Genomic DNA, 12,208 nt, shown 5'->3' on the forward strand with positions numbered 1-12,208 from the left:
GTCCTTGCCTTCACTGATTATAAATTTAGGGTTGAAGGAAGCATACACACACAAATGACTCCTATTCAAATCCTACCTCAGACTAGCTGTTTAACCCTAGGCAATTCACTTGATCTCTCTGTGTTTCCATTTTTCTCATCTGTAATATAGAGATACCAGCCCAGCATCTACTCAATGGATTGTTGTAAGGATCAAATGAGTTAATACGTTAAGTGATATAATAAGTGATAGCACTATAGAAGTGAAAGCTATTATCATTAATAATAAATTAATATATTGGTATTAAGATGCACAAATGTTATATTATAGAATTCTATACTGTAGATCATATATTAAGTTATATATAAAATATATAATGAATTAGAAATAACAAAATATTGCTATTTATTAACAGAATAATAATAAATCATGCTAATTACATGGAAATACTTAAGAAATTTCTAAAAATAAATAAAAATAAGCAGATAAACTCAAACCCTTTTAGCCTTACTTTTCATGTATTTATGCAAAATACTTCTTAGGCCCCATAAAAGAAATCTTTATTTATACTTTCAAGTTCTCCTTAACATGAGATTCTACTTTTTCTTACATTATTTTGAACCTTGATTAGTCCAGTTCTAAACATATGGGCAGTACTTATGATTTAATGATTAACCCACAAATATTTACTCAGTATCTACTATATGCCTAGGCACAGTGTGTAAAAAAAGTGTAAAAAAAAGGTCCCTGTCCTCAGGGAGCCTCCAGTCTACCAAGGGAAAGTAGAAAAATATACACACAAGATGAACACATGCAGACAAGCTGTGATATAGGCTGTTACCAGGAATCCAGAAGATAAGTATAATAAGAGTCCTATTATGATTAAAGAAAAAACTTCACAGAACAGATGGAACTTGACCCTGGCCTTGAAGCAGAGATGTAAGGGAGAGGACTCCAAACCTAGGGGACCACCTGTACAAAAAAAGCATGGAGGGAGGAGGCAGAATGCTCTGAAAAGGAATTAGCCATCGGGTCAGTTTAACTGGAACAATATGAAAGAAGCCTAGAAACAATATTGTGAATGAAGGACCTCACATGTCAGAGTAATGATTTTGTATTCAACCCTAGAAGCAATTGGGAGTCACTGAAATTTCTGAATGATTTATGTCTTCAGAATATCCATTTGGCAGCTGCATGGAGAACAGACTGGAGATGGGAGGGTGAAAGATAGGAACCAACAGCAGCCTGAGTGAAAGGTGATGAAGGCCCAGGCTAGCAGTAACTTCTGTGTGAATGGAGAGAAAGGGACAAATGTGAAAGTTAATGCTGAGGTAGACTCAGTAAGACTCCCTTTCATGGTTCAGCTGAATTAGACCACTACTCTTTATTTCTTCTGCTTATTCTGTCCTTTCCTGTCCTCTGTGTGCCTGACACATAAGCAGCTATTTAATAAATGCCTGGTGAATGATTGATTCTTTGCTTATTCCTAGATTAGACATACCCTACTTTACCTCAACTGCCAACTGCTAAATTTTTCCTTTTTTTTTTCTTCCATCAAGGCCCAACTCAGATGCACCACGACATATTCCAAAATTCCATTCCCTACCAGAGCAAACATTTTCTTTCACTCTTCAAATTTCTCATAGTACATGGATGAGACCACTTCTTGACACTTTTCTCCCCCACCCCCCTTTATGAGGACTACATGTGTGGGTTTTCCCTATCTTTTAATGCCTGCTCTTTTAAAAGGAAACTTATTATATCTATAATTTTCCAAAGTTCAGCACTGGCCCTCTTGCTTTTCTCCCCCTACCCTCCAAGGGAGGAGCTGGTGAATAGTATTAAGTGCAACAGAGACATTAAAAAAAAGATTAATTATAAAGAAAGCAGCAGAATGTAGAGTTGTTGAAGGGAATTTTCAGTAAAGTGATAGGAGAGAAGCCAGATGGAAGAGTACCTCACAGGGTAACGAGGAAATGGAGGCAGCCAGTGAGACCCAGCTCAAGAAACTTGTTCATAAAATAAAGGAGAGAAAGCAAAGGAATAAGACGGCAGCTAGAAGAGGAAGCATAGTTTTATTAGATATATACATGGCTTATTGCATTAAGACAAGCTGATGAAGAGAGGAAGACTGAAACAAGGTTGTTGCTGCAGGTTTTCCCTTTCTTCACCAATTAGAGGAGAGACTACAACAAACCACCTACCAGCCACTGGTTCTATTTTTCTGTGCTCCTTTCCAGCAGTTGACTTACGACTCCCTGCCCTTTACTACTGGATAGCTTATAGTGGAGTTGATACAATTTAACACTATACAAGTTATTAAGCCATGTCAATTATGAAATATATAAAACCAATTTCACCACAAATCATGCCACCCTCATTAATCATATGAGCTTAATAATGTCCCTCCATTTTATTCTCTCATCATTCCTATCTCAATCAAATCCCCTTCCTTTTAATGTATTTTGCTGCTACAGATTGGCTGATCTTCCTTGTTCTTATTGGATGTGTTTACAAAGGTACCAGACATGGCATTTTTTCTGTAGACCAGATGGAAGCTGCAATAGACCACCTTATTGACAAAGGAAGGGAAAACCTGGGTCAACATCCCCTGCCCCTCATTTGATTATTATGAGCTGGTGAACAGAAGTTTGTTGGGAAGGACTCAAAAGTTATATAGGGCCCCGTGAGGTCTTTGGGGAATTCAGGTTGATGCTAACTAACCATAATTTACTTTGATGATAGTGCTGAGCCATGAGGGCAATAAATCTTAATTGCTCAAAGTTTCAAAGGACTCAGATAACTCAAGGGGAGATCATGACTGTGTAAGAAAAGATCATGGAGGGTCTAGACAAAGTCAACTGAAAAGGTCAAGTGTTTATATGAATGTCTGCCCATGAATTTAAATTTGTATACCCACACTTGAATGCTACTTTTTTTGTTTGCCTAGCTAAGCTAATCTCTTCACTATCCATCATTTCCCCCTCCTATTATAATTCTCATGGTATAATAGCAGGGGGTGTAGGCTTGTTGCTATTGCAAAAGGTATGTTTATTCAAGGTGAGAGAGCTACTTCTTTCTCACCATTAAAATGCTCATTTTCCCATGACACTTCTGAGACCCCATTGCTTGCTCATGAAAGGGTGGGGAGGTATGAGGTAGTGACAGACAAGGTTGGTGGAGAGGACAGAATGAAAACATAAAAGAGAAAACACAAAACGGAATAGTAGCATGGCAAATGCTGACTAAACCTGTTTAGAAGCTACCCAGATAAACTTTTCTACTTCTCTAGGATGAAAGTAGACAAAAAGTTCAAACTATACATTATAATTACATTTGATGAGTTAAAGAACAATATACTATTGGAAATAGAATGAAAAACACACAACCTTTAAAAGTCGAATGTCTCCGTGACGGGTACCGTTTACTAGGTCTTCTTTCGAATGTACTGGTTCTTCGTAACCGGGCCCCATGAGTGGCTTGATACTCTGTCCTCCCACTAGAAAATAAATAGGGTTTTTTTTTTTTGATAGATTACCAACTTTATTAGAATATATTTGCAAAGGAATTTACATTGAAATGAGTTTTTTTTATTATATTAAATGGGATCACTGTTTCAACTCAATCATGAAGCACAACTGTTCAAGAGTTCAACTGAATCTTAAATTCGGTTTACGGGTCAGTGTGTTATCATGAGACAAAACAGTGACCTATGACAATTTCCATGATTTAACAAGTTTGGGTTACTGAAGATAAAGCTTCCGGAAGTGATAATTTTCTCTAAGGCACTATGTCCAAAATTTAGAGAGAAACCACCAGGTAAATGGTAGTGTTGGGTTACAGCTCCATAGTCTGAATGTGTAAACTTTACCTTAGGAATAACTAACTGAATTTCTTAAAAAAAAAAAAAAAAGAAAAGAAAAAGCATACGATCCATTTACTTGTGCTTTTCCTAAAAGAAATAGTAATAATAATAACCACCTACATTTTATAACGCTTTAAGGTTTATGAAAAACTATATGTCATTCCCATTTGATTCTCACCTATGAGGTAGATACTATTAATGTCCCAATTTTACATATTGGGATATTGAAGTTCAGACAGATTATTTGCCTGTGGTCACACAAGGAATAAGTTTGAGAGAAAGGATTTAAAATCAGGTCTTCCTGACCTGAAGTACCATACTTTTCCAATATACCACTCACTCTCTGGCAGAAAAAAAAAGTCAATTACTCCAAATAATTAACAAATCCCTAATTATTAACTTTATTATACAAGATTTGATCTATACAAGAATAACACAAATACAGATAGTTCAGCTACTAAAATCAGGTATTATTAATTACTCTTTAGGCTTTGACTTTCCTAATCACATTTAGTTCTCTGACCTAGAGTAATTAAGATATCAAAAAACCTTGTGCCTATAGAGAGCTTTTCAGAAATGCGATAGTTCTTCTAACACCTGTCCATTTCACCCATTTCAGCAGCTCTTCAGTCATTTTCAGGCCTCCAATGACATTGCAGTTTTTACCTGGGCTTACAGCTTACCAGAGAAAAGACAAAGTTCTATTTATTTAGTGCTCCCAAGGGGCAACCAAGCTTCACACCACATAGTGACTTAACCCAAAAATTGTCCCTTCATCTTCCCTGATCTAATCTTTCCCTTATGGTCAAAGGATAAAACAAAGGAAAAGAAGATTATAGGATGACTGCTTGGTTCTGTCAAATCCTGTGGTATCCACCTTCTAATCAGGAAGAGTCCTGTGGCAATCACATAGCAGATTGTAGATTTAGAGCTGGGAATAACCTTAGGGGTCATTTAGTACATGTACAATGTAAATCTTAATCTCTAAAACTTTTTTTTGGTTTTGTTTTTTTCTCTTAAAGACCTGCCTTAACCCAAATCACTCTGGTCCCAGACCAAACCCTACTTTGTCACTGGTCAGGCCCTAACTGGTACAGGGATGAGCGAATGTAAATAACAGTTGTTTCTTTTTTGCCCAGAAACCCTAAAAGTCTTCCCCTCCCAGATCTTTTTTTTTTTAAAGAGATCATTCTTTGCCTCGTTTTTATTAAGCCTCAGTCAAATGGAGACCTGTTAAAGACCTTAGCTTGAAAAGCCCAGGGTCTCCTACAGCATCATCTCCAGTTGAACTGATCTATATCCTGCCACTGGACCCACTGACTCCGGAGGAAAAAGTGAGGCTGGTGACTTTGCACAGCCCTCCCTCACTTAAATCCACTTCACTTGCATGTCATGGAATCACCTCCCTGATGTCACAGTTCTCTTCAAGAACAAAGGACAAACACCAACAGATTATAGATGGACTATAAAAGAGAAGGCAGTCCAGAAAGGCTCAGTAATTTGCCCAAGGTGACAGAGGTTATAAAGTAGCCAAGCTCAGTTCTAAACTTAGATCCCAAGACTACAAACACATAATCTTTTTCTTTTGCATCACGTAGACCCCACCCCACACGCACCCTTTGCAGGTCACTCACTGACTTCTTCCTTAAAATGGGTGCAAACACACAAGTGACTTTCTTTAAAAATCTTCCTATAGATGTTTCAGAATTTTATAAGCTATCAGATGCTTCTTAGAAAATTTTTTTTCTTTCTTAAAGAGAATTTGCCTTTATATTTCTGCACATTTTCCAACACCTCTAAAGAAAACAGAAAATGCCCAGGTTTATTTGAAAGAGTTCCACAGTGATTTCCTCATGTTGCCAATAAGTTTTCAAATGGATAATTTCTGTAATTTGAAACAGATTTTAATGAGATGTATTATGTGGGAAGAGGTTCAAGACCTATGATTGCACTCACAGATGAAAAGTTTTATGCAACATTCTAATAGAATCATAGACTTAAAATTGGGAGGGGTCCTTGTCATTTGGATCTGACCAGAATGTCAACCTTAATACTGCTACCAAGCAGTCATTTAGAGGCAACTTCCTACCTCCAGAAACAATCTAACCCTATCAGCTCTCATTGAAAGGATATCTCATTCTTTTTATTAAGCCAAAATCTGCTTCCCTATAATTTCCAACCAAATCTCCAAGATTGCCTTCTGAGATTAAGATAAAAAAATTTTTTTCCCTTTTCTACAAGACAGCCATTCTGATGTTTGAAGACAGCTAGTATGCCCTCCCTAAGTCTTCTCTTCCGGCTAAATATTCCCTACACCTTCAACAAGTCCAGAAATAGCAGCATGCTCTCATCAACCTGGTCACCATCCTCTGAACACCAACCTCAGTGTCCTTATCTCTCATTTGCAAATAGGATCAATCACATCATGAGTGATGTCTCCACTTGTGCATGAATTGGATTTAAGTGAGGCAGAATTGCCCAGTCAGATGGAGATCTGTTAAAGACCTTGGCTTGAGGGGCAGCTAGGTGGCACAGTGAATAAAGCACCGGCCCTGGAGTCAGGAGGACCTGAGTTCAAATCCAGCCTCAGACACTAAACACAAAAACTAGCCATGTGACCTTGGGCAAGTCACTTAACCCCAACTGCCCTCCAAAAAAAAAAGCAAAAAAAAGACCTTAGCTTGAAAAGGCCGAGGTCCCCCACTATGGCCATTAGGGCCCAAACAGTGACCAAATAGGGCTTGGCCTGGGACCAGAGTGATTTGGAGATTTTTTAAGCGTCTTTAAGAGAAAAAAATGAAACAAAAAAAGGTTTCAGAGATTAAGATTTACATTGTACATGTACTAAATTACCCCCCTAAGGTTGTTTCCAGCTCTAAATCTACAAATTGATATATGATTGCCAGAGGACTCTTCCTAATTAGGTGAGTACCATAGGATTTGACAGAATCAGAGAATCATTGTCAAAAGTTTCTGGATGTAGTCTCCCTAGGGCATCCCCTCTCTTGCTTGGGGCATTATAGTCCTAATATTGCTGCCTCTGAGCATTTGCTTTTCTCATGGATAAACCTGTCCCATTCTTTAGGGCAGCTAGGGAACATAGTAGATACGAGTACTGGGCCTGGAGTAAGGAAGACCTGAATTCAAATCTGGCCTCATGCAATTACTAGCTGAGTGACCCTGGACAAGTCACTTAACTATATTTGCCTAAAGTTCCTCATCTATAAAATGAGCTGTAGAAGGAAATGGCAAACCACCCCTGTATCTTTGGCAAGAAATTCCCAAATGGGTCAGGAAGAGTCAGATATGACTGAACAACAACAATTCTTTGGACCAAACAGTTTCTTAACTTAAGGCAAATGATTAGTTACCTGAACCTAAATCGTGATCCTAGCCTTATGAAGTCTGATCTATTGGATTTATTATTTGCTGGTGTCCTCAATCTGAAGAATGCATGATGTTCAACTGCACATTTCCAGAGGTGCTTGCAGGTCCGGGAGCTATCTAATCGGAAAACAAACGTGTGCTCTTGCTCTCGCCCCTTAAACAAAATAGAGCATCCTGTTAGTTTTGCATATCTGATATTAGGGAAAGGCTGATATGAAGACAGAAAAGAGAGCACCAAAATTACCTGATCATCATCTTCTACGACAACAAGGGTTAATTTGCTCTTTTTAAAATCCATTTTAGTGATTTTTGGCCTAGTTACAAAGAAAACATTTTTACAGCAGAATCATATATACAAACAATTCATATCTCAAACAGTGGCTGCCATTTCGTTGTTTACAACTCTTAGCTTAGGTGAAACTTCATTCAACAATTCAAGGATCACTTTGCCAGTGATAATTACAAGATGTTCATGCCTTTAGAAAATAGTTTCACGAACTAATTGGGCAAAAAAGTTCATCATCAGAAAGTCGACTTTCTGATGGTGTCAGGTTGACATGAAACAATTTAATTTAAAGAGGACCATCCAGAATTTGGGGGAGGTGAGCATGGGTGATTACTGCGATAACATGAGTTTTCTAAAAATGAATCTGGGTTTTGTAAACCCACCTCAATATTCTCTTTCTGTGTGTGTGAGTATGTGTGTGTGATTTTATTACTATGGCAAACTCCAAGAATGGAAAATCCTTTCAACAACACAAATAAAGAGCCCACATCTGCCTAATTCCAAGGTCAGCCTTCTATCCACTCTGCCACACTAACTTTCAATGTTGTTATCATCCACCATATGACATCATTCCACCACAAAATAGGACATATTTAAAATAATATTAGACAAGCTAAATTACCAAAAGAATAAACCTATTTTGTTAGCTCCTTCAAAGATTAATATCCCTGTTGGTGTTAGACCAAGAGCATATTCACAGCCATCTCTTCCCTATAAACAAAAGAAGTGACAATCAGTATACAGGTTTAATGTTTCAATTAAATACAATAAACATTTTAAAAGTAGCTAACTGTGCTACGCATTGAGAGAGATTCAATAATTACATAATATTAAATTCCTATCTTCAAGGAACTTATAGTCTCCAGTAGTCTGAAGAGAATACAAAATGCATTACATCAAAGGCTTGCTTCTAAGTTTTCAACAGCAGGTATATTGAGGTTATTTAGTTGTTATGGTGCTGTTCCATATCTTACCTTAACTACATGCATGTCTACGCCATACATTTCTAACCATTTTGCCTTGTTCAGATAGGAAAGTTCAGCCTGTGCAGGACTCTTCCCCCTTTACAAAGGAAATAGAGATACATGTAGGCTGCTGCACAAACATAAAGGGAATTCTCAACACCAAGACTCTGTTGTCAGAGATTTGGATTCCTTTCTTCTGAGGGGGACTGGCAGCCATTTTCCTGAAATGAGTATGGGAAATTGAACCCAACTTTTTCTTCATTTGATCTAGTTTGCAGGGAAATACTAATGTCAATTATGCCTATAGTTATGAAAATGCAACATGAGTTTAACGGAGATGATCTCAAAAACTGCAGCACAGGAATGCCAATTCCATGGAAAGGTGGGCAGCTTGCTGTTCTATAAAATGGGTGAACCACATCTATTTTTCAGATTACGATGTTAAGGTTTTTCTCCACTGACAAATTGCTTTCAAAGGCTGAGTAGGAATTAAAATGTTTAGTATAATAAATTTAATCACACAGCAATGGATTATACAGTTCGTTAAATTCAGTGTTGGGGTCTTGTTTTTATTTATTTAATAAGCATTTATTGAATAAATATTTATTGATCAAACATTTGTTCATTTATTTATTTATTTATTGGAGAGAAGCTTTGCTAAGTGAGCTCTCAGCCTCCTTTGGCTCTAGGAAACGTTAAGTTTACATTTCTGTAACTACAGACTGGTTTGTGTATACTCTTGTGATTATGCAGAACATCTGGAAGAAACTAAATGGTACAATTTTAGGGTAAGTCAGACAGAGCAAGGAAATTCTAGATTTCTCTTGGGATGTTCTCTTGGGATTTCCTTATTTCTGTTCATGAAACCACCATTCTCCCACTTACCCAGGCTTCACAATTGAAGTTATCTGACTCTTCCCCCACCCTCAACATCTAGTCAACAGATCCTCAAATATTTCCTTTACAATGTCTACTTGCATTCATCCATCCACCTACAGACCTTCCCATCCTTTCCACCATAGCTCACAGCCTCCTGGCTTAGTATTTTGCTTCCAGTCACTTTCTTTCTACAGCTAAATTTTTATTTCAAACTTTAGGAGTACTGGTCAATCTAATATGGAATGTATTTTACATGACTGCACATGTATAATGTCAGATTGCTTATGTCTCAAGGAAGGGAAAGAGATGGAAAAGAAAGATAGAATTTGCAACTCAAAACTTTGGAAAAAATTAACAAACCCGAATGTTAAAAATTGTTTTCACATGTAATTGGGGGGAAAATAAAATATTATTTTTTAAAAAATTATGGAGAAAAAAAGAAGTACTGGCCAATTTCCCTAAATATGACTAAATCCTTTTGAATTAGCATAGCACAATTACCCTTTTGGCCTTATCTCTGTCATTTGAGAGATTAGGACAGCCTAATTCCATGGTCAGAAGTAAAAATAAGAGACCAGAATTCACTTCATTATCATAGGGGTTGCTTGGTCAACTCCCACTCTCCAATCAAATCCAACTGCTTTGTCAGGTTGATTACTAATACGGATCTTTATTAATAGTTATGTACAGTATTATTTTAGCATAACATATATTATTGTATCTTAATTCTTTGTAAACTAGTAATCCATGAATGACATATATAATAAGACCCTTTTAAGCATATTATATTATTAAGGAGACTACTATTTCCTGACCCTGTTAGGAAAGAGAAAGCTCACTCAATGTATGTTTATGTGAGTGTACACACACATACATACACCCCCCCCCCCCAATACTGATTTAATACTGATACTGCATGGACACTGCTTGTGACTAGTTTCTACTACTATTGCTACCACCCACATTAAGGCAGAGGCAATGGCTCCTATATTTCTGCATCTCTGAATTCTGATCCATAAGCACTGTACTTGAAAGGTGCTCAAGACTATGTACATGAATTGGTTCAGCGAATGTACATTATGGGTATGTAGGTATGGATAAAAAAGGTTAACCAACAGTCCACTATATACACTATATACAATGAAAGTTTGTTATTGACTGTGGCTAATTTTTAAAAAATTAAGTCCTTTATGGATCTTATAAAAATCCAGATTTCATACATTCTGAATAATATGAAGCAGCCGCATGTAGGAAGTTCAAACATTATTATGAGGACCTAGAGTTGGAAGGAACCCCAGAAACCACATATTCCAATCCCATCATTTTAGAGATCAGGAAACTGCTGCCCAAGAAAGTTAAATGACTTACCCAATGTCATTCCGGTAGTGACAAAGGCAAGATTTGAACCCAGGTACTTGTACTCTAAGGGAAGAGTTCTATACACTATACCACACTGCCTTCTACTTTCTCTCTCATAAAATGATTCGTGCATGGCTACCTTGATGACTTGAGCTCTTACAGAATCATAGGATTTAGCGTGGAGCCTCTCAGAGCATTTAATCTCCAAATTCCTCATTTTATAGATGAGAAATTGGAAACTCAGAAAGGGGAATTGATTTATTCATGTTTATACATAATAAAAAGTAGGAGAACTAGCATTCAAATCCTCTAACTCTAAATCAGGTATTCAATAACACCACATGCTATAAATTCATCCCCAGTCATTCAACTCTGTCCCCCAATACCAACCCAATCCTTTCTGGGGTACCCTTGTAGGTTAAGACAAATGAACAGTGGTTCCTTGGTTAGTCAACAATTGCTTACTCTGATGTAACAAATGAAGAAAAATATCCCTCTATTTTTCAAAAGGCAATGCAGTAAAGCAGAAGGAATAATGAACTGGGAAAAAGGGCTGAGAACAATATTTATGGCCTCAAATGTCTGTATAAGGATGCACAGACTAGGCAGAAGGCAAACATTAACTTCATGGAAATAACTGGGACTCATGACTGGACAATGGCAATGGAAAAGTGTAACTTGTTCAAAAGAAACAGATCTAATCACAGAAGAGAATGTGTCATGGATGTATGTTTACATTTATGAAATTATATCTTGAGTCAATTAGAAAATACAGGAGTCTAAGAGTAAGAATCATTGAGATAAAGATAAAAAAAGAGAAAACATTCTTTCATAGTGGACAGATATTATCTGATGTCTGGCCACAGATAAAGAATATGGATGACTTTTCCCCCTGACAATAATTATCAATAGCTATCAGTGGTATGATATAGTAGTGATGAGGAGTCTTTAACTATCCATATACCTGCTGGGAGTTTCAATCAGAGAAAAAAAAGTAGAGCATCTCAAAAATTCTTGTCTTGTGTTGATGACAATTTAATCTGTCAGAAGGCAAAGGAAGGAATGAGGGAAATTTATACTTTGGATTTAATTCTGATCAACAAAACCAAACTGGTTGATGGAATGAAAGCAACAGGAACACTGAAAGAAAGTGAATGCATCATCTTAGAAAGGGCAAGAGCCAGGGAAGGGAATACGACAGGTGCCCCACACCTTAAGACATTAGATTTTTAAAAGTTCTTAGAAATGATGACAGACTCTAAAAGGGAAAAAGCATACGGGATTATTAAATAAATGAAGTTCTGATAATACAATGATCATGGATTTTATCGAAATCATAATCACCAATTATAAATGTTGAAGTCTTAATGACAAGTAGGATATAACTTCTTGTAATAAAAACCCTGACAGATAGATGGTGCAGTGGTTAGAATGTGGGCCCTAAAGTTAGGAAGACTCCTCTTTCTGAGTTCAAATTTGGCCTCAGAC

At 37.0% G+C, this 12,208-nt stretch overlaps 1 protein-coding gene across 2 annotated transcripts in view; it reads right to left on the reverse strand.

The window, feature by feature from the left end:
* The window catches only part of EPB41L4B (erythrocyte membrane protein band 4.1 like 4B), a 248,062-nt gene that overhangs the window by 102,767 nt on the left and 133,087 nt on the right, over positions 1-12,208 (reverse strand). For both annotated transcript variants that reach the window (XM_069095377.1, XM_069095376.1), the window contains exons 8-12: positions 8,492-8,579; positions 8,140-8,228; positions 7,476-7,545; positions 7,216-7,385; positions 3,369-3,478 (exon numbers count right to left, since the gene is read on the reverse strand). In XM_069095377.1, coding sequence (XP_068951478.1) covers positions 3,369-3,478; positions 7,216-7,385; positions 7,476-7,545; positions 8,140-8,228; positions 8,492-8,579 — 527 coding nt within the window. The remainder of the gene's footprint in view (positions 1-3,368; positions 3,479-7,215; positions 7,386-7,475; positions 7,546-8,139; positions 8,229-8,491; positions 8,580-12,208) is intronic.

The sequence above is a fragment of the Petaurus breviceps genome, unplaced genomic scaffold (genome assembly GCF_028583685.1).
Source record: "Petaurus breviceps papuanus isolate PSGF00001 unplaced genomic scaffold, PetGlider_PUasm1.0 226, whole genome shotgun sequence".
Taxonomy (NCBI): domain Eukaryota; kingdom Metazoa; phylum Chordata; class Mammalia; order Diprotodontia; family Petauridae; genus Petaurus; species Petaurus breviceps.